The sequence below is a fragment of the Anser brachyrhynchus genome (assembly GCF_964034855.1).
Source record: "Anser brachyrhynchus genome assembly, chromosome: 25".
In the NCBI taxonomy this organism is placed as follows: Eukaryota; Metazoa; Chordata; class Aves; order Anseriformes; family Anatidae; genus Anser; species Anser brachyrhynchus.
The window spans coordinates 1,320,920-1,343,585 of NC_137718.1; the positions used below are offsets into that span (position 1 = coordinate 1,320,920).

Below are 22,666 nucleotides of genomic sequence, written 5' to 3' on the forward strand. Positions count from 1 at the left end.
CAGCATGTGACGCTGGCACCGCGCGGGGCCACCGCCGCCAGCCTGGCTCCTGCGGCGCGGGGGAAGGCAGGGTTCCCACGGCAGGAGACTCAGCAGGCCCGGCAGAGCTGCTCAGATGCAGCTGGGTCACATCCTGAGTGCAGGTTTGGTTGAAACGGGCACGACCCCCACCCACCACCTCCGGCTGACGCAGGGGGCGGGCATCTCCCGTCCGTCAGCACCCGTGCACGGCACTCGGTAACCCCAGAGCTGTACCACGCACCAGTGAGTGACACCATTATGGGTGCTTACAGGGAGATTTATAGGATTTCAGTGTAGGTAAGTGTGCCCAGGCCGCTCGGATGCCCACTCCGCTGGGAGCCGAAGCAGCACAGGCCGGATTCCAAGTGGGTTATGGGAGCCCGGAGGAAGGCGCTCTGAGCAGCTGCGTCTCCGAGCATGGTTTACTACATGAGCCCTCCAAACAGCCCCTGTCAGAAGTGCTTACACAACACTATTTGTAAACATTTACTTGCTTTTACTCATTTACAAAGTCTTGTAGTCTAAAGTCCTTTTCCCTTGTGTAACCCGTTTTAGCACCATCAGTACCGGGGCAGAAATTTAGCTCTGACTTCACTAACCCCTCTCATTTCACACGTTTCAGCCTTACGATATTATGATGTAAACTCAAGATTGGGTCCAAAACACACTGCCGAGCTTCCAACCTCCGCTTAACCTGGGGCGATTCTTCCCTTCTGCGCTTCAAGCACCGCAGGGAAACCGAGGACTGAGAAAACACCCCGGTAACACAATTTCAGAAGGCTTCAGAAGCACCGTGCCTCGCCCCCACGCCCCTGCCCCCAGGCTGAGGGCCACGGCTTGGCATGCCCGCGCTGCCCTCGGAGCCGCTCTGTTCCAACCCAGTACTTTCCCAACAAACCCATGCTGTGTCCCCAAACAAAACGCTGCCTCCTGTGCCCAGGACACTGCTCCTCTGCAATAGGGCTCTCCGTGCCAAGGGCGAGCTGATGGCTTCAGCCCAGCACAACTCAGTCCTGCAGTGAATGCCGATCCACCCCGCTCGGCCTGGAAAGCCAACCTTCAAAGCCCTTTGAGCTAAGGGGTAGGATTTTGTTTTTCCTACAGAAAAGGCCTGTAATTGCAGCTCAGGCAGGGTTTTCTCTTACAGCACATCTCTGCCAATGCAGCCACCAAGGAGCAAGGGCACAACTAGCAGGGAAGGTCTTCACACACTAATGGCAAGTTTAAACTAACTTTCTTCGGCATCATCCCCTCCAGCTCAAGCGAGCCTTGCTGCTGCTGCTGCTGCTTCCCGACGGGCCGGAGCAGTTGGTGCAAGGCAGATTTAGCAGCAAGTCATTTATCACAGTTCTTAGGGAGCTTGTTTATGGAAGCTTTAGCAGTGCCTGGACTCAGGGGTCTGCTCAGAAGGAATACGCCCCACTGCAGTTACTGCTATACCAGTAACTTAACTTCTGGGCACTTGTTTACACAGGGTGGGGAACATCACCGAGAATAAAGGAGTCAGCAGATCACAGCATCTCTTTGGAGACCTATCTCTTTGGTATCCTGAGACCTGGCCTTTATCTGCCTGCAGAAGTAGGTCAAATTCCAAAGAGAAGAATCTGGTCAAGTTCCCTTCTTATTTAACATTGTTTATTAGAGAGACTATGCCTGCAACTTACTTATGGCCACAGAAGCCAGAAAGAATCTAGGTAATTCTGTGCTATGCAAAATATGTCACGAAATCCTTGCTGTACTGGGTAGGGATGGTGTGCTCTGGCAGAAACACGAGCAATACGCGGCCAACATGGAAAAGCATTTCATCCATGCGAGCAGCACTAAGCCTTACCTCTGCTGGGCACCTTATTCCTACTGAATCCAGCAGCGGGCTGATGTCTGTATTGATGTGTCCCCAGCTCCTGCGCGTGATTAGCAGTTCCTAGCAAAGATTCTGGGTCCCCGTGCCCTCCTGCATTTACAAGCAGAGGGGTCTCGTGGCAACCTTTGGTCAATGTGTTTGAATTCTTACTGTCTGGAAAGCTGTCCCTGGCGCCCTCGCACGCACAGTCCTCCTCCATGCTCTCCGAGTGGAACAGAGCTGGCTGGTGTACGTATCCGTGCGGTGGCACGGATGCAGGTACCTGCTGGATACATTCTTGCGCCCTGATTTTTAAGAGATGCTGGGGGCTGTTCTGCGGATGGTACGTGTCAGCACTCTGGTAAGGCAAAGACAACGACTGACGCTCCGACAGGCTCTGTCCCATGCTGGTGCCCATGTTCCCAGCATCCCCTTGACTCATATGCCTGAACAACTCTTGAAACTCTTGCTGCTGCTGCTGCTGTTGCTGCTGCTGCTGCTGCCGCCGTTTGATGAGCTGTGCAAATTCTGCCTGGGGCAGCCGCATGTCCGTGTGCCCCGTGAGCGAGTGCCGGGGAGAAAGTAGTCCCTGGAGGATGTGCGGTACCTGCTGGTGTCGGCTGTAATCGGGAGGTGTCGGGGACAACAGTGCTTGCTGTAGTGCCGATGCAGTGTAGTGCTGCTGTTGCTGATGTGCATTTTGAGGGAAATTGGGATACTGGTCAAGCTGCGGGACTTTCAGAGCTTGCTGAGCCGGAGGAAACCCAACTCCTCCCGATGGGCTGTAGTTACTGGGGGACACACGAGGCTGCTCCGGGAACAGGTGGGGGTGTAAGTGCACCTGGTCGTAGTTGGCAGGGGAATACCTGTTCACGTTCAGACTGCAAGGAAGAAAACAGAACAAGTGACTGTACTGCGGCAGCTCCAGCTGAACAAGGCTGTTTTCTGTGGTCCTGCCGTGCACAGGGCCCACTTGATCTGCTGCGCCCACGTGAGAGCAGGGAGGCGACAGCTACTCCAATGGCAGAGTGACCACAGTCACCCAAGCGACCCATCAGGGAGAGCTGAAGCATGAGGTGGTGGAGCCCTGTCCAGAGCTGCTAAGTGCGAGGGAAGCAGGAACCCTGACTGTACCGAGAGGAAAACATGATTTGGGGGGGGGGGGGGAAATGTTTTATGCAAAAGCACCCCCTGCTTAGCTTTTCACTTACTAGCCAACAGGCCCCTGGCAGGAGGCAGCGGCAGCCACCCCGGGCAGGAGGTGCTTCCCAAGCCACAAGGCAGTGCAGCCTCGCAGGTTCCCTGAGCCCCCACCCTGGGTGAGGAACTGCTGCTGGTGGCAGGGAGACAGCTTCATCCCCGGAACGAGTGCAGCACAGCCCGGGGCTGCTGAAGAAGCCCCATCTCCATGTGACGGACAGCAGCTCTGCCTGACACCCATCCCCACCGCTGCTCCCCCCCCAGCTCGGGGGAGCGGTGCAGGGCGTCCGGCGGCCTTACCTGTGCGACTCGGCGCTGTCGGCGCTGAGCTGCTTGGACAGCTGCCTGTGGCCGTAGGTGAGGGAGGCCATCAGGTTCGCACGGTGCTGCATCTGCATCTGGTTGGCGCTGGGGCTGATGGACATGCCCCGCGCGTGGGAGGACATGCCCTGCCCGGCCACCGAGGCGCCTTGCAGGAGGTTGTTGCTGACCATGTCACCGGGCTCCTGCACTTGGATGGTGACCTGCTGAGGCTGTGACTGCTGCTGCAGGCCCAGGCACGTCAGCCCCATGTTTGGGGGGGGGGAACAGTTACCAGACTGCGGGAAGATCGTGTTGTGGGACGGCATCCCTTGGAACTGGGACTGGGAGGCTGCACCTACGAGGAACAGAGACTCTCAGCACCTGCAGCAAGGCTCAGGAGAGAGGAGCTGCTGCTCTTTGGGACGTGCTGAGAGCCCCAGCACATGTCTGCAGGTGGTGAGGGGAGAGCTGCTCCTGAATCCTGTCACACTGCACCCGGGTGCAAAAGTCACGGCTAGAGGCCCTCGCACAGAAAGGGAAACAAAGCAGAGTTGACAGTGATTTGCATAAACCCAAGAATATCAGCCCTTCCTCCCCACCCCCAGGAGCGATAAGTAAGGATCTCATGACAAGAAACGCATCAACACATTCCAGCTGGCAGATCCTTGCGAGCTCTTGATAACACCAGCCCTTGCTGCCAGATGGAGAATCTTTTACATCATCAGCAAACCGCAAGGACTCGAACGCAGAGGGACCAAAGCCCCCAGCACCCACACGCACTGTTTTCCCCGGAGCTTTGCTAAGACCATACGGTTCTGCCAAGTGGCCCGCCCCGAGGAGTGCAGATGGCTCAGTAAACCGTCGGTGCTTACCGTGGGGCTGGAGCACACTGCTGCTCACAGGAGGTGGGCTACTGTTTGGTTGCCTGAAGAGATGGTTATTAGGGTGGTTCGGGGGCGGGCTGGATGGCTGAATCCGTAACCTACGCAGGGAAACAAGTGCCTTTTCATCATGCGTGCTCCTCATTAAGATGCCTTTTCAACTGAGAGAACTGACGCCAAATGCTACATCTCTGTTGTTTTAAATAAACACCACAAAGCCCGTGTTTGGGATCCCGAGCTCTCTGCAGCTTGCCTTCTATTTTGGAAGCCATCTAACTTGCCTAAGTCACAGAGGTAGTGAGCATAACCCAGTGGCTAGAACAAAAACCCCGGGGACAAGGACACCGCAAGCTCTCTTCCTGAGTCACTCTGGCCTGTGAGAAAGCCTTCCTTTCTCCTTCCCCAGAATTCTGCCTGCCTCATCCACAAGCCGGGACGATGCAGACAAGGACTGTTACCTAACAGATAGCCTGAAGAGGACTGAGAAGCCCAGAAGCAGCTCCGAGTAGAAAGCATGATAGGAACTGGCTCACTGAAGGTAATGTTTTCAAGCTGGCCAAAAGGCAGAGCTGTCAATCACTTGTTCAAAGCAGTTTTGTGCCTTTGAATCACATTTCTCTACTTCCAGAGGTCCTTCAGACAGAATCCAGCAAACAGGACCTCGCACATTCACCTGGGAACTGGCTCTGCCATTCTAATTTTACACGCTTCCAGCCTGGCCCTGGCCTCTAAGTGTGCTAGCTCACCCCTGGGCTTGAGGTAGAGTAAATCCTATCCCCCGGAGCTTTACTAAAGCCATTTCTTTACCTCTGAAGCTGGTGAGTGAGCAGAGCCGGCTGGTTTTCACATTGAGCTTGCAAGGGTGGAGACGGCTGAGGTGGCCGGATACAGTCCTGAACCAGGCACCAGAAAACGAGAAGTGTTTGTGATCAATAATGGAGCAAGAAATACATTTAGGAAACGCTGCTTGGTGAAGTAGGACATATCCATGTTCTCCAAACACTTGATTCCTGACTGCAGTTTTAGCTATCACAGCAGCTGAGTAAACATCGCTGCTGAACTCCTTCAGGCTTGCTTCTTACTACAGCAAGCTGAGCCATCTACCCTCCTCAGTCCCACAGGGACCAGCTCAGTATTTATCTGCAGCCATGCAGGAAACCCAGTTAGGACATCAGAAGGTCTGGTCCAGGCTCTAGTACCTGAATCTGCTGATGAAGAATCTGATGGTGCTGCTCCTGCTGGTACAACATGTGCTGCTGCTGCGTCTTCTCCAGTGTCCTCTCATCCATGTGCCCACCATACATCTTCTGAAGCTGCTCACACTCCTGCAACAAATGCAACACAGCCTCCAAGTGACTTTTTGTGCATGGCAACAAGGCAGTCTGTTCTCTACCTATCTGAAAAATCCAGTAAAGAAAACCTGATCCATTTGACAGAATCGGGTGTGTAATAACATGGCTAGCTCAAGCCTTAGATAACAGAGAAACTGCACGAGACCAAACCAGCACCATTGCCTTCCCTCAGAAATGCAAGCACAAAGCTTTTATAATGATAGCTTAAAGGTGAAAAGAGCATCTCATATTTCTCCTGTGTTTCAAGGTGAAAGTCCTGTCCCAGTGCCAAATCCCACTGAAGCCACTGATAAGACATACACTGGCTGCAGAAGGAATACAATACAACATACTCCAAGCTCAAGGTGTAGGAACTGCCCTTTGCCCAGACACCCTGGAACAGCCCCAAAACTTTGCTGCCATAGGAAATGTGGGAGAGCAGCAGCGGCAGTCTGGCAGTGCTGATGGGACCACAAGGGCTGGCAGAACAGCCCACGTATGGGCACAGCACCTGCATTATTTCCCCCCAGAAAGAGTGGGGTGGAAGCCCCCAAGGTTCACAGACTGCAGCTGACAGCACATTTAGAGGACATTCGGCAGGGTTCCTGCAGACATACAGGAGGAGGAAGCTCCTCAGCTGGAAGGCCACTGCATGTCCACAGCCATTGGCTGTAAAGACTTCACCTGTTGCTTCCTGAAGTCTGCGACAATAAGAAACCCTTGCAGATGCTCTTTGGAGGTCCTCCACGCCCCTCTTTTACCTGCTGAAGCTGTTTGATGCTGCTGTTATTGCCCATCTTCTCCAGGTGGGCTTTGAAAGCCTGGATGCTGGCAGCACCATCAGAGAAGCGCCGAACCGGGGAGAAGCGTTCAGTGGGGAGGTGCAGAGTATTGGAGTCCTTGTAAATAGAACTGAACACATGGGGAAGTGGGTTAGTGATGCCAGATTTAAAAAACAAGCTCCGGTAGAGACATTTAATTTACAGCAGCCACGCCAAGTTCTACCTGCCCACTCATCCAGAATAAATCATGTTTTAGATTAAGAAATAATGTGCTATCATCACCGTGAACAGGAAACGGGATTACCGAGTATCCTCAGTGCCTGGGCAGATAAATGTGTCTTAGAGGTTGGACATGGTTCAACCACCAACCAGATCGGAGATGGGCAGCAACTCGTCTACCCAAATACATCCATCCCTTAGAGATAGAAAGTTTAGAGAAGCTATTCAGCATCCTAAACACGTAAATTCACCTCTTCGGTAGTCACTTCTGGAGCTTTCCAGCTCACGAGGTCCCTGACTACCTCTCAGGGACTACTGATGCTTGTGGACAACAGAAGAGGCACGTGGAGAAGGGAGGTTTCTCCTGCTCCCAGCCTGACGTGTTCCACGGCCACTGAGGAGGAAGGGGGGCTGGCATCCATGCTCAGAGATGCACTGAATTCAAAAAGAGGGCAAGACCATAAAACTCTGCACAGTAGGCAAAGTCTTCCTAAAGCATCAGCCAAGCTGTCACTTCACTCGCAGAGTCCTGGTTGCTTGGCCCTGTGCAGTCAGAATGGGCACCTTGAAGAGCAGACACAGCCAGCGTCGACTGTGCCAAGAAACTACACACGCCTTCTCTTCACCGTGAGATTTCTTCTTCGCCATAAGAGGGAGCCAGAATAGGATTTTTTCGGGAGCTCATTTCTTCCACAGCTGGGGCTCCCCCTTATCAGAGTCGAGCACTAAGCTCCTGCCCTGCTATCAAGGTGAAACCTGTATTATCATTAACAAGGTTAACTTCCCACATGTGTAAAAATGTGCCCTCTGACAAACAGGCAAGTTTCTCCGCCTGCCCTAATGGTTTCTGTGCAAATTCATTCTACAAAAGTAATCCATGTTTAGTGGTAGGGGCTCCGACCGAAGCCCATCTGCGAGGTCAGGGAGACGTGCTCCTTCCAGCACTTCCACAGCCTGGCCCTGGACCCAAGAGGAGCTCCTCTGCCTGCAGACTGGTGCGATCCTGGTGTGTGCGACTGCAGACGAGTCAGTGTCGTAGCTGCTGTGGGTACTGGCTCCTTGCTGAAGCCTGTTCCAAGAAGAACAATGATTTCTCCTGGAGAGGCTTCCCTTGTCAGAAGGTGACCGATGCCGGAACACTGCCAGCACGCTGGGCTCAGTTCCTGTCACTTGGCCTGGCTGAGCAGGACACACTTCGTTTCTATAGATTACACACGACTTTGTTCCAAGGACAGAGCTGTGCCACTGCCTTCTGATGCTATCCCATCCATTATCCTAATCCGTTTGATCTTTTGTTCTATCAGTGGAAAGCAGAAGCTACAGATAAAAATTACACCGAGGTTCCCAAACACACACGGCCAAGGCAGATCAATGCTGCCTACTGTACTTCCATTCTGCTTCCAGATCCTAAGTCGTCATGACCAAAACTGGTGCTATGTATAAAGAAGATGGCTTAAAATATGTTAAGTGCTAAAATAAGCCCCACCAGCTGTTCAATAGCCAAGGTCTATTTATGTGATGACAAGACTGCTAATGGTTTCTGTGCTGTGTGTCTCAGACACGACTGGGGGAGTCGCTTTGGGCCGTGGTCAGATGAAGTTTCCGTATTTCTCAGGCGAAATGGGAGGCAGGCTTAGAGCATGTTACGACACTGAGGGTGGAATGAACAGATGCCACCCTGTTCATGATGCAACCAGCCTCAGGACTCCAAAGCCAAGAGGCAGAGGTGATACCAACGTATTGACTGGGTAAGCGCGTTTCAACAATTTGTTAAAGCAAAACAAAAACCAGTTCCTGCAACGCGTGAGTGACCCAGCTTACCTTCACGATTTGAAGCAATCCTTAAAGTAGGACACAGCATATTCTGGCTGTTTTGCAAGCTGCACTTCTCTTCCTATCAAGCTTTTCTGTGACCCTAGAAACCTTTCCCCCCCTCCCGCTCTTTCCATCCCCCAAGCAGCTCTGGGGGAGTAACTTCAGCGCACGGAGGTGCTTATCTTGGTTGTCTGGAGTTCCAGCGTGGCACTGACTCTGCCTCAGTCTGCTCAGAGTTCACCTGTCTCTGCTGATTACATCAGTGCTCAGCTCAGCAGGTATCTGGCTACAATAAAAAGCGCTTTGTCAAGCTTGCCAGTGTGAGCTGGCTGAAGGATTTAGCGTGAGCACAAATCCAGCCTGGTAGGCAACTTGCTTTTTCAACAGGGAGACTAACGGGCAGCAAACTGCAGTCTGCAGCTGGCACCGAGAGGTTCAGAGTGCGTGTTTTAAGCTCTCTCTGTGGCATTAGTGTCTCCGGTTTGCTGCTGTGCCAAGCACCCTGTGTCAAATTAACACCTCTCAATCAGGAATGACCCACCCAAACATTCTGAGTGCGTTAAGATACAATCTGCAGCAGTTCCCTCCTTTCTATTGTGATTTTTATTCCCTCCCAAGGTTCTTTTCCCCACATCATTCCCATCAGGGGTTGCAGATCAGAAATAAAATGGCTCTCCAGGAGCTTTGCAAAGAGACTTTGCAGTCTAAACACACAACTCTGGTGCAGAACAGTGAGGTTTTTAAGCCCTGGCATAGACGATTTTTGGTGCAGTCCTGCCCCTGCATCTGACTCTAAAATATTCCATAGAAAACCTGCTACCTACAGCTACCTTGACACCTACCAACACAACAGAGAAAAGCTCTCCTCTAACATGAATAGTTTACTCCCATCCCCTTCAGTGATGGCAGCCCTTCTGGCAAGTCATCTCCAGCCACAAACACGGGGCTGGAGGGGAAGAGCCAGCTGATTGCTGCCCCGGCACTGCCCGCATCTGCGGGCATGGAGCCTGTGCCAGGGCAGAACTCCAACGTCCCCAGGGTGGTCAGACATCTGCCCTGGGGCCTGCTCCTGGTACTTCTTCCTCCTCCTCGCCCCTCCCTGCCAAGCAGGATGTCCTCAGAGCTCCGTTCCCGGTGACATCCGAGCAGGTTTCCTGGCGCAAAGCTGCCCGAACGGCCGGTGCCACTACTCACCGGTGCTGATCGGGTACCAGGTGTGGAGCCCAAGCCCGGGGTCGGAAGGACTGCTGTCCTAGCTGCCTCTGCAAGTCTGGAGGGATTTCAGCTGTAGGGTTGGTCATTGCCAGAGTGTGCCTTTTTGACCTATTTGCCAAGTATCTGCAACAAGCAGGAGCACATTTTATAAGAGACTGATGTGATGATACTCCAAAAACAGGGAGTGTTAGATAATCCAGAGGAAACGTGAAGGAAGAGCGCTTGCTGCAGTGCTCAGGACCGGCTGGGAGCTGCGTGACGCCCAGGGAGAAGCACGCCGCAGACACACTGCCCATGCCTGTCAGATCGCCAGGCCTGCAGTGCTCAGGGGACACCTGCAGCTTCAGCTGCTTGTGCGCTAACACCAGCCTCAGAGGGAGAGAGCAGCCGCTTGCCTTTCCCAGCAGGAAAGCCGCATCTCAGCTCGAGGGGAATGCTGGTTATTCCTTTGGGAATACCAAAATGACCAGCTGCTGTCAGCGTGGATTCACTCCACTACAACAGGCCTGCCTCCTTCTCAAGGCCCTACCGAGCCTCAGGGAAGTCTTTTCATGGAGCCAAGAGACTGGTCATGAGAAACCTCGCAAGACATGGCCGGGGAAGGGGCGCAGAGCAGAGCTGCTGCTCAGCACCCCCTTGCAGGCCGCCCTTTGCACTTCAGACCTGACCTGTCACACCCTGGGCCCAGCGCTCGAGCAGAGGCCAGCTCAGCACAGCACGGGAAGGGCGCGTAAGGGACACCCCACCGGGGATTAAGGGTGAGTAGAGGCTCGGCTGCCTCAGGAGCATGACAAAGTGCACGGCCGAGCGAGGCCTGGTGCCCAGCCCGGTCGCAGGGCGCCATCTAGGCCCTGCTCCGCTCCCCGTGGAGCAGAAATCGCCCAGCGATGAGCAGGGGAAGAGCAGCGAGGGAAGCTGAGCAGCGAGACAGTTCCTTCTCCGGGCCACAGCCCTCGGTGAAAACCCTGGGCTTGCCTCTTGCACCAGAGCCCGGAATCGGTAGTGTAAGCTGAGGTGCCCCCTGCACTGGAATGAAAATCCTGCAGCTCCTCTCCAGCCCCTCTAGGAGCGGGGAGCACGCAGAGCGCAACCCAGAGCCTCCGCTTCGGTAAGGATGTGAGGAACGCTGCGCAGCCCTGACAGCGCCTGCCTGAGCTCGCAGGGACTGGTGGCAACGATGCTCGGAGAGCTAGGGGCACGGGGCCAGAAAAGATAAGGGGTGAAGCACCTACGCAGGGTGCCCTGGTGCCAAGCGCCTGGGCAGCACACTGCCCGCTCAAGGACAGGCGGGACGAACGCCCGCTTATGAACCCAGCTGTTCCTGCTGCTGAGCCAGGAGCAACGCGGCAGCTGTGGTAACTGTGGCAAAGATCGCTGGGCCAGTGACACAAGGGATACTAAGAGTGGATTCTCACCGTTTTTTAACCCTGCTAAGCCTCCTTGCAGCCGCGCCTTCACCTTGTAAAGCAGAGAAGAACAGAAAGCATAAAAGTTGTCTCCTCCAAAATCAGCTTCTGCCAGCTACTACCGCCACGGAAGCAGAAGGTAGCAAGTTAACAGGAGGAGGAGCGCTTAGCATCGTGGTAACTTGCCAAAGTCTGTGCCATTAGCTGTTTAAGAATCATTTGATGCAGACAGGGAAAGTTTCCCAAAGAGCTTTACAGTTGTGGTTTGCTAAGATCATTTTATTTCAGACCTCCAGGGAACAATCCAATCATGAGCTCTAACAGTGTTTCGGGTGGAAGAAAGTTTCCCAAAGCTCAAAGGAGATGTGGCTGTTCCCTGGAGCAGAGAAAAGAATACACGCTGCTTTCAAGGTCAGATTAAGAAGGGCAAAAATTATTCGCTGGTGGCTGCATACAGAGTGTTCAGAGCGCTGTTCTGAGAAGCTAAATATTTGCATCCCTCCCTGATGTTATTGCTATTTACCCTTCTCCTCTGATGACTAGTTATGGGTTGCAACATAAGGGGGTGGAGAGCAAGTTAACACACAACCTGGACGGGGCTTTTGCTGGGCCATCTGGTGGAAGAATGTGTGGTCTGAGAGGACAGCACTGCTGAGAATAGTGAAGTGACCTGCAGGGCTAAGGAGACTGCCCTTCAGAGGGATCTGAACACCTCCGCAGCTTGCACCCTACAAAATACTGCACGTGGGTTTTGATATCTTTCCAACTGAGCTAGTTCTTAAACAAGACTTAAGTGAAACCTGAGCTTTTAGAATAGGAGAAGTGAAAATCTGGCCAGGTAAGATGTCCAGGTGCCACCTTGCCAAGTTGCCAAGAATCAGGCTCATTTATCTGATCTGAACTTCCAGAAAGACTGTCTACCGTGTGAGATGTTGTCAGTGGAGATAAAAGTTGCAATTTTGAGGCCTGTAAACAGCTACCTCGGTGGCACATCTGTGTACAGCTGCCAGCACAGAGAATCTTTGTTCCCGAGCCCTGCTAGGGAGGACAGTGCGCAGTTAGGGTACAGCAGCTGAATGGTAACCGACCACAGCCTGCACTGTCTGGAGGTGCGTGCTCTTCACCTGCTCAAAAATACGACTTGGCCTTATTTCTGTCATCATGTTGCCGGGGGCAAGTGGATGAACTGCAGCTCATGAAGCTGGAAAACACAGAGTGAGCACAAAGATGAGGATGGCAAAGAACTAGAGTACAAGGCTATGCAGAAAATACAAGATGTGTTCTGCTGAAGGGCTGCGTCAATTCTAAGGCAGGGTTGGAAGCACGTTCTTTCCCATGGACCAGCCTTGACTTCCTTCTGAGCTCTGGTAGGCAAAAGGAGTATCAGCACACATTCTGCACAATCCGTCACTGCACACACCCACTGTTCAAATCCCCGTGCTCTGAAGCACTGAAATGACAAGAGCTGGCAAAGGCTCTGGGATATGAGCTCTACCCACCCCAGAGCTTCTGTGCCTGCAACCAACCCCTCATCTGAATCCTTCTCCCAAGCATAGCCCCTGAAAAAATGTTGTCTTACTTGAGGTAATGGCCTGTACAAACTCGGGGAAATCCAGAAAACTTTTCAAGTTTGAGGTAAGAAACAGGAGCACTCCATAACCAAACCCAACACATAGTGCACCAGCTGGTTAGGACAGAAGGAACTACACAAAAGCTACTGAGAAAATGTTAGCAAGGACATGGTTAGTGTTTTCATGGATTGAGAGAGTACAAGCACATTCTACCCACTTCCCAGTATGTGTCTGGAGCAGACAAGGAATAGAAGTTTCCAGCCTGATGTCTAACAATCCTTCTCTTATTGGAGCAGACTGTTTTAAGGCCTACTGCTAAAATTAGAAGCCCAGAGGTACCTACATTTCCAGCAAGCTCACTTTGTTTAAGGCATCAGAGTTGGATGTTTACTGCACGTCTTGATACAAAAGCTGCATTTACACCCAAGGCCACAGATGAGCCCTTCCTACCTCCATCACTCAGCAGGGAGGGGTGAATCACTTAGCACTCATTTTGCAGGTTAGTGTGGATTGCATGCTGGTGCACACTAAGCAAAGGAATTTAGCAGTTTCAGAGTTTCTAGAGAACATACTGCTTAAATAGCTTACAGAATTTCAGGGGAAATCCAGTTTTGTAAGCACCTAGTAGCATCAGAGGAGTAATTGCCTACAGTAATCAACACCCACAAGAACAAGAGAAGTGTTAAGCCTTTGCTGTAATCAACACTGTTGCCTGTAATGAGGTTGCTCGTGTTTTAATTCAGCAGCCAGCGGAACACCACAGGGTGAGCCTCTTTGAGGGTAATAAGGGCAAATGTTAGCAGACTGGGGGTTACCTCTGCACAGCTTCCTGATCTGGCTCCCCGTCGGAGCTCTCCTCATCCACAGGAGTGACAGCTGGGACAGCCTGCGGAGAGAAGAGAAGCCGTGGGCTCCAGAAGGCAGCCAGCGTGCTCCCATCCGCACAGCAGCCACCTGACCTTCCCAAACAGGCTTTTGCAGAAAGATGTGCCAGCCCCTCTGCAGCACCAAGGGCACTCAGCCAAGAGCCCCTTCCCACCTTCCTTTCCCCATACACTACTGCCTGAGCAAGGCTGCTGCTTCTGGTGCTACCAGGAAAATTCATTGATGTAGATGCAACAAGGAAGACAGATTGTGCGCTAACACCCAAGTCTGACATTTTAATTTTCTAACAGCAAAAGAGCAGAAAAACAACTGTAGTAAGAAGTTCACAAATCCTCCGTCAATTCCAACGAGGAAAATCATCCCAGCTTCTGGCTACAGGACACCACAGAAACTCTCCTATGTGGGGACAGAGCCCCCCACCGCTCCGGAGGCAGGGAGCCTTTTGGAAGCAAGCAGGCACTGCCACTGCTGCGCTTCCACAGAGCGCTACAGCCTGAGCCTACTGCTTGGTCTGCTGTGACCTGGAGGCCGTTATCTCTGCCTCCAGGAGAACGTATTTTTAAACGCACCACCAATTCTGCTCTTTCCTTTGGCTACTTACTGGCGTCATAGTGACAAGTGGAGATGGACCTCGAGGACGTTTCAGCAGTTGCTGTGCGTGTAACTGGATGTTAGCTCCGCCATCTGACGCTCTCCGCCCCAGAGGGCCCATGCCATTCAGCAGCTGCAGGGTGGGGGGCTGCAGCAGGGACTGCTCCTGGGAAGCACATACAGTGCAGTTACCAACCCAGTACCAGATGCTTCTAGAACCCTGGCTTAAGGCCAACGACTGGGACGTTAGGACGAAAGAAGACAAGTCTTCCGGGCTTCAGGAGAAATGAGAAATCATCACCAACATCTCCAAGCTGAAGTGGGGCAGCGAGAAGCAGTGTCAGTGGAAAAGTAGCGTTTAACTCCCTGCTTCCCAGCACTCTTCTTTAGTTACCAGGCAGGCTGCCACCTGCAGCTCCAAAGCCAGGGAGCAGCCCTATCTCTCCCCAGCCCATTCAATTTCACATTCCTGTCGCCTTTCATTCGTAGTTTAAGTAACTAACTAGAATCATACCTCAAGCAGCAGCAAGAGTGTAATTCTTGAAGCTTACAGAGTCCAAGGAATTGGCAGATAGAGTGAGAAAGCAAGCGTGAGCACAAATGCACAACCACACGTGAGTTGGTGCGGCACAGAGCGCAGCAGGGAGCACACGCAGCAGGCAGTACCTTGTACTCCAGCTGACCCGTGGGCTGCAGGTTCTGCCTGGGCAGCACGTTGTGCATGAAGTTCACGTTCGGGGTCACCTGCAGGAACGGAGCCTGAGGAGTGACACGAGGGAAGCCAGGCAGGAGCTTCTGCAGATCTTCCATGACTTCCGTCCTGCACAATCATATTTACAGACAGGTGACTTAGCAATGATGCAAAGGGAACACCCATGGGCTCAGCACGCTCAGCTTCCCTTCACAAAAAAGCTTTTTACTCCACTGGAAAGTGGTCACAGAAAGTAGCCAGGGCACTTTTCAGTTTTCATTTATCCTTTTTTTTTTTTCCCCTCCAGGTTGAGCTTTTTCCAGCACTTGCTCTTCGTATTAACCTTGAAAGCACTTATCACAAAGACTTCAGCTAGGACATGACAGCAGTGCAGCTTAGGCGAAAAATTGGCTTGCACAACAGTCAACACAGCTATAAGCTTACACAGAGCTAATCAGCAAGAAGAGAAGAATCTCATCCTCAGCTCAAATGCTAACCAAGTTGTTCAATGGGACTAGGATATTTTTAATGTTTCATACACTTAAAAAGACACTATGGCTGAAGAGACACCTTGCATTTCTTTCCCCATCTAGCAAAAACTGAGTTTGCAGGAGTAACTCCAAGCCACTCACAGTAGGAGCAGAAAACCAAAGGTTTGATACCAGCTACGATACAGATACATGCATTCATCACCACCTGGTCTGGCTAGAGTAAAGCTGAGGTCTGGAATCAACGGGCATATTGTAAGGTGTAACTCTCAGCCTGGTAAACTGGAGACCACTGCCAACCTGAAAGGTATCAACTCTTGTAATACAACAGAGCCTAGAATTTCCCTTAAGGCAGTAACCTCTGATCTGCCAACGTAACACATGAATAAATCTGTGACATCTCAGAAGGACCAAAGTCACATTCTAGGAGTAAACCTTTACTACAGGCGCACTCACTGTTAATAAGAGATCACAGAAACCTAAAAATAAATAGCCCCAAAGTCTAGCTAAGAAAGGGTTTACAAGTAGGAAGAATGCCCTTAATCCTCCATCAAGGAGGTAGAGCCCAGTACTAACCGTGGGTCAGCTACTCCAACCGTGTGCCTTCTCATCGAGAGGTAACGGACCAGAGCTTCAGGTGATGGCTCTTCCCCTTCATCGCTGTCCAAGTTCATTGTTCCATCAGTCTGGGCAGAAAAAATATTGGAGATGTTGAAACATAACGTGAGGGTCAATCAATCAAAAGGCTTCAGTGCAAGCCTGGGAAAAGAACTTGCAGGGGTCATCAAGGGGAGCACCTCACCTCCACAATTTGGTTTTCAGGATTGATGAGCTGGACTTGTGGCACATTGATGCTCATGGTATTGCCTGCCTGCTCTGTCTGCTGAGCAGAGGGATCAAGATCAGAAGACATGAAGGTAGCATCTCTTACAACTCCTTTACAAACACCACTAGATTAACACCAAAGATCAGACCTAACCACTTGGGAACAGAGAGATTATGGCACCCTAAGTATACAAAAAGATCTCAGACGAGGAAGATTTTGACACTCGTCAGAACGAGGATGCTTACAAGGAAGTTCAGGTTTAGCAGGTAAGGTTTAGAAGGCCAGCCTTCTAGGGCTAGAAGAACGTTATACAAGCAGGACATACCTGGATGTTAGCAGAGGTGGGGAAGGTCATGGTCCGTGGTATACTTGGAGATGGTGCAATGCGCAGATTCTTGTGTCTCTTCAGACGGTCGCACAGCAAGCTGTAGATTGCACTGTAGTGATCATAAGCATCAGCTCTCAATGACTAAAAGAAAAGGAGAAAGTGGTCAATCGCTTTCTGTCAAGCAATGAAATAAGCTACATACTGCGCTGAAGTTGCTCAGTTACCAGACATGATAAACAGCACAGACATTTGCTCTCCGACCAGAAGAGGCAGCACAGAACTACCGGCTGTGGTGTTACCTGAATTGTGCGTTCCTTGTCCAGCCCCATTTCTGCCATTGCTAGCAGCACATCCTCGTTCAGTGGCTCCATCTGCCTCTCAGTCTTCAGGTGCTGACACTCTGCTATCAGCTGCAAGAGCACAGACGCAGACTTCAGTGCTTACGTTCCCAAAGGCACACGGATGAGTCACAATGCTCTACAGCACCAATTCACCAGGCTGCAAGCTGCCATGAGCTTTGAAGGCTGACGGTACAGTAATTCAAAGGGGGAAGAAAATATAAAAGCATACAGAGCTGAAGGCTGATGTGGAAAGCAAGACAAAGGGGACACAAAGCAGAAAGGCAGTACGCCGGCACTTGGAACAAGAGTTCCCAAGCAGCTGAAACACACTCTGTGGCACTACTTGCCCAGAGTCTATTTGCAGTCCTATATGCACTAAGCAAACCCCATTCGCACACCAGCTCGCTTCAGCTTCTCACCCTGTCAAACTCTGCATCAGCCTCTCCAAGCTTCATCCACTTGTGTTTGCAGATCTGCTCCATTGAGAGCCGCTTACTTGGGTCCAAGACCAGCATGTGGCGGATCAGATGTTCACATTCTGCAAGAGAACAGAGCTGTGAGTAACTCGCAGCGAGGGGCACAACTTCCGCAGGCGACAGCCTTGTGCTGCAAGGGCAAAAGGAAAAAAAAGGCCAAGTCTTTCTTTCAGAAGAACATGCTTTTCTGTAGGAAGTCATACACAACAAAAATACCGCTTCTCCTCCTGCACTTCGTACCCGTTCAGTCCTCAGTGCGCCACTTGCTGCAGACATTTGATGCTACCTGCAGGCAACCGTTGGGACAAGGAACACGGCCCCTTCCAGACAGAACCAAAGGCTGATGCTCAAAGTTAATGGGGCCACATTTGACACTGAATACCCACAGCCCTCTGGCTAAGCACTGATCTAAATCGGATGACACAGGAATGAAAGTCTCTCTCAAGACACCTCAATAGCTGCTGCCACCCTGACACGGGAGCATCTCCCGTTTTCAAGCTACCAAGGGCAACGGTGGCACTGGCTCCCAGCGCCGAGCTTCCAGCGCTACCGCAGCTCCTACGGGTGAGAATATCCTCAGTCAAGGAATATTTTCAATGGTCTTCCAAAACTGATCTGAAACTACCTTTGGAGCAAGGTTTTCCTGCCAATACAGCTGTAAATCAGTATGCCCCTGTCACACTTCCAAAATCTCACGTAGGATTTCCCCATGCTAGGGAGGAGGCTGGCCAGGCCACGGTGCCCTTGTGCTGTTTGCCGGCGCCCCTAGGTGGCACGCTGTCACCCTGTCCCTGCCCGCCTTGCTGGCATGGGCCGGGGACCCAACTGGCTCTTTGGGGTTGAAGAACAAACCACAGCAGCCATGGCTCAGGCTGCCAGCATGGTGCTCCTAAGGCTTACTGCAGGCACACCTCTCCCAGGCAGCTCCCGCAGAACCGTGTGTGGCACCGCCACTTGAGCCAAGCTTGGAGCGTGCAAGTGTGGTGAGACGTTCAGCTTGGAACCAGGAAAGCGGGCCTTCAACCCCCATTTCCACTTAAAGGTACCATAAAATACGAGCTGCTCTTAAGCAAAGCTGGTTTTACCCGAGAATTAAGCACACTTTTCAGAAACAGGATTTATTACTTAAGTATTCCAAAACACTTTTGCAGAAACAGGACATGGACGTTCACTTGCGGTGGGGCTACTGCTGGAAATTAATGTGCCATAATGCTGTAAAAAGCCTCGTCTAAAGCAGATATAGTGAAAGCCTCCATATTCCTACATCACTAGTCCATTTTTAGCTTTCACACTTCCCAGAATTTAGTAAGTGTATCTTTGCTAACGTTTTGCTATAGTTTGCAATTATGTATACAAGAAAGCAGATTATTTTTAGGTAAGAATATTTGGGTTTCTAAATTCTAGATTCAGAACTCATTTTAGCTTCTGTTACAAACTGCTATCCAGCAGATAAGGTTCCTGGCACATCACTCACCCACCACACAAATCAAATGGTTTATTAAAATTTAAGTGTTTCAAGGGGTCTGTGAGCAGAGATGTGACCAGAGCCCTGCCCGGCGCTGCAGGCAGACTGCGGAGCGTGTGTGCGCCTCACCTGTGGACATGAAAAATGGAATGCGAAACTTCCCGCTGAGCACCCTCGCGCGCAGATTCTGCAGCGTGCTCCCGTCGAAGGGCAGAGCGCCGCAGACCAGCACGTACAGCACCACACCGAGACTCTGCATCCAAACCCAAGGTCACGTCAGCAACAGAGGGAGAGACCGAGAGAGGTTGTGGTTAATAGCAGTAAACGTTGTTTAAATAAAATAGAAAACAAGAAAGAGCAAATCCTTGGAAAGGACCTCGTGATGTCTCGGTCCCAGGCCAGCCTCATTTCTCTCCCCTTCAGGCTTAATTTAGACTTTCTTCCAAGCCTCAGAAGCCAATGGCTAACCCAGCCGACAGCCCAAGCCTGCCCACGGCAGCCCTGCACCACCACGGTGCCTGCGTGCCCGGATCAACGCAGCGTCAGCAGGCTGAGCACCGCTGCGACGGCAAGCATCAAAACCAAACTGAGCAAAACCAAAATCAAAGTAAGAGAAGGAGGTTCACTGCATACCCAAATGTCAACTTTTGGCCCATCGTATTCCTTTCCTTCAAAGAGCTCTGGAGCGGCATAGGGAGGACTTCCACACCAGGTTTTAAGCAGCTGGCCGGGTGTGAAGATGTTACTGAATCCAAAATCTGAAAGAGTAACGAGAGCTGATTAGTGCAGTATGATCCACCTCAACTGTCACGAACAAATGGTACTGAAATAATTCGCTGTGTCTAGTGAAGTCCCACAGAACTCCACAATGGATAACTGATATTCGGACACCAGAAAAATAAAGAGTGCAAAAGAGGCACCTGGAACAGTGTGCAAATTTCTTTCCTCCACACGGAGAGAACAGACAACCAAATATCAACAGCTGCTTGTCCACTTCATACGACAACTCGCCCCATTTAAACAACCTGCTGCAAAACACCCCAGCTTGGGCCTGCTCCACACACTCTAACTATACTGCTTTTCTTTAAGAACACAGATCTGAAGCTTGCTCTCCACTTTTCAGACACGTGATTTCCGAGCTGGAGTCAATAAACAGCAATCAGACCAGCCAGGGATGCTCTAAGTCGGGTGAAGGGGTTGGAATGAGGTTTCCAACTTATATTCGAGGGACCACACACACGTCTGTGTGTTAATTTCCAACCTTCAGCTCTCTGATGACAAGTTTCACAACTTCAGTAGAATCAGGGCAGCTGCCAGCAAAGACAGAACGCGTACAAAGGGGAAAAAACATGCAATTTTTAAAATTTGTTTTCCAGAAAGCACCACATGAACTGAAATCTTCAGTTGCGGTAGGCATCTCTACAAACCTCGTCAAGTCCTTCACCCACAGCAAAGAATAAATCCTGAACGAGAAGATAAAAGAAAGATCTTAACTTTATGGGCAGTCAACCATCAGCTTACGCGGGCACTAACGGCATTCCCTAATTAATCTGCCGCCCCTGAATACAGCTGAGAGCTGCGCTAGAGAGAGCAAAGGAACAGATGTCTGGGTTTAAGAGAAGTGAGCTTCTTCTTATAAAATAAAAGGAATCCCCATTAACCATTTCTTTTTTTCTTTTCCTTTTTTTTTTTTTTTTGACTCATTTGATCAAAAGCAAACCCAGAGAGATAGAGGGTTCCAGGTCCCATGACAGGGTGTCCTTGGGAGCAATTCCTATCAGGAGCGGCACCGCAGCAGTTATTTGCAAACGGCTTTGCCTATTTTTCTGCTAGACTTGTGCCAGCAGGAAGGTGAGTGACATTAATGCACGTGGACAGGGACCCCCGGCCACAAGGACATTTTTCACAACATTTGCAGGAGCAGCAGATCCTCACGGCAGGCCTGGGCGAGAAATGCTGGAAAAACCAAAGGCAGCCAGAAATACGCAGTTTGCAAATTCAAACCGATTAAACCAAAAAACATCGTGGAAAAACAGACAGTACGGCTGCGGAAAGTAAAACTTTTAGGAAAAGCTTCATTTAAATTTTTACTCCATCGCTGTTCCCAACTGCAGCACATCTGGGATAACGCGAGCTGACCCGGCCCCTACCTGTCACCGGAGCACGAGATCCCAAAGCTCTCCAGGAGAATTTGACTGAAAATGCAGATTTCAATACAGGCATGCAAATGGGAAAAAATATTTGACATGCAAAACACAAGTTTTTCCCCCTTATTTTGTGAAAGAAATAAACATTCATCTCGAACATCCACCTTAATTTTATCTGCCTATTTCTCCCTACAGTCTTTGTCCCTGCTTCAGAAGCTGAGGAGCTCGGCACGCGCCCTTTGGCCACCAGTGAAGGTTTGGTTTCCTAGACCACGTAAAACTGCAAGTCTGACCCGGAACGTTTGCAGTTACCCCGCTGAAAGGGAACCAGGTGTCAGCTTTTGGACAGAACCCCCCAGCCCTTGGCAGCAGTGCCCGGAGCTTCCCCCCAGCTCCCGAGCCAGCAAACCCGGCTGGCTTCCCACCAACACCCCGAGCAGCCACTTGGTGCTCCTGCGCACAACCTCCGCTGCCTCGCAGGATTTCCGTGACCTGATTTCAGGGGACTGTGCTCTTCTCCTTCAAAGAGCTGCAGCACTCGGCAAACCACCTCGGCGCAGCTCGGCACAGCAGGGCGCAGCTCGCACAACCGTCTGAGCTGCGTTTTGGGAACCACCTGCATCGCTGAAGCAGCAAACACGTCCCGTCGTCTTCCCAAGCCCGTGGCTGTACGGAAATGTTAAGAGGTCCGGCAGGCCTGCAGCTCTTTGGAGCCGCCAGCACGCTGCCCAGGGACGGGACGGGATGGGAATTGGCATTTTGCTGCTCTAGAATTTAGAGATGGGAACTGCACAGATGCAACGGGCAAAAGTTTCGCTGAAAGAAAAAATGTTTGTACCTATGTGAGCACCAGCACAGGGAAAAAAACTGCACGGGGAAGGCTGAAAGGGCGGACGCTGCAAGCTGCTCGAGCAGCAGCCCCTGGCAGCACCGGCACTCACCCACTGCTGCCCTGGCTGCGGGATGGAAAGCCTGCGGCTGGAGGGGGCTGCAGCTTCCCCCCATGCTCCGGGGCTCAAGCGGAGCCAGCAGGGTCACCCCCACAGAGCTCAAGGCTGGAATCCCTCTTCTAGAGGCCACGGGTGCTTAAGGAACTGAGGCCAAGCATGGGGAAAGGAGACTTGAAAAGCTCCCCTTGCCCACCAAGTCAGTGGGGGGAATTTGAAACTCGAAAGCAACAGGAAAAAAAAAAAAACCATAAAAAGCTAAAGCAAAAAAAAAACCAACACCCCATGATTGAAATAAATTTTCTTAAATACTACAACTCATCCCAGCCCAAGCAAGGACACACAAATTCACCAGGGAGCAACCAGGTCCCATCCCACAAACAGCCGCAAAGGGAAAAGGGAGTTTTTGAAGGACAAACTAAAACTCATGATGCTGCCGTACAGGGAAAATACCTCAAAACCCTCTCTCTGCACTACAAAGAAGTGGGTCCAGTCGTCCAGTCCCTCACGCTTCGCCAGAGCAGAGCTTCAGGGAGCTGACATTAGGCTGTACGATGGGGACTTCTATCCTCCGAAGGCGAAGGAGCGAGCAGGCTCTTGCAAATGAATGCAAAGCAATGCATAGATCGGATTCCTGCCTGAAATCATACCCCAGGAAGGCCTGCGTGTTTAGCAATAATCGCAACTCCTGGCTGAACCCTCGGACTGGGAGCACGAGCGAGCACAGTGCCAGCAGCTACTGACTCAGCCTGGGAGAAGGTACGCGGGGAGAAGGCATCCATGGGAAAAGTGAGAACCAGGGTAACAGCACTCGTACCTTACTGCTCAGGGAAAAACAGCACGGTTACGGTCAACAACAAAGCACACTTGTAGTTACCACCAAGCGGAAATAGCAGC

At 51.5% G+C, this 22,666-nt stretch overlaps 1 protein-coding gene across 4 annotated transcripts in view; it reads right to left on the minus strand.

Annotated features, from left to right (window-relative positions):
• Positions 1-22,666, minus strand: part of SIK3 (SIK family kinase 3) — an 84,271-nt gene that overhangs the window by 5,406 nt on the left and 56,199 nt on the right. The window contains exons 5-21 of one of the 4 annotated variants that reach the window (XM_080567643.1): positions 19,309-19,433; positions 18,805-18,928; positions 17,154-17,272; positions 16,693-16,803; positions 16,391-16,534; positions 16,042-16,119; positions 15,816-15,925; positions 14,727-14,880; positions 14,071-14,226; positions 13,400-13,470; positions 9,587-9,730; positions 6,338-6,488; positions 5,445-5,570; positions 5,053-5,138; positions 4,237-4,346; positions 3,362-3,719; positions 1,853-2,742 (exon numbers count right to left, since the gene is read on the minus strand). In XM_080567643.1, the coding sequence (XP_080423769.1) occupies positions 1,853-2,742; positions 3,362-3,719; positions 4,237-4,346; positions 5,053-5,138; positions 5,445-5,570; positions 6,338-6,488; positions 9,587-9,730; positions 13,400-13,470; positions 14,071-14,226; positions 14,727-14,880; positions 15,816-15,925; positions 16,042-16,119; positions 16,391-16,534; positions 16,693-16,803; positions 17,154-17,272; positions 18,805-18,928; positions 19,309-19,433 (3,057 nt within the window). Of the gene's footprint in view, positions 1-1,852; positions 2,743-3,361; positions 3,720-4,236; positions 4,347-5,052; positions 5,139-5,444; positions 5,571-6,337; positions 6,489-9,586; positions 9,731-13,399; positions 13,471-14,070; positions 14,227-14,726; positions 14,881-15,815; positions 15,926-16,041; positions 16,123-16,390; positions 16,535-16,692; positions 16,804-17,153; positions 17,273-18,804; positions 18,929-19,308; positions 19,434-22,666 lie in introns of all 4 variants that reach the window. The other 3 variants (XM_080567642.1, XM_080567645.1, XM_080567644.1) reach the window with 3 other exon arrangements.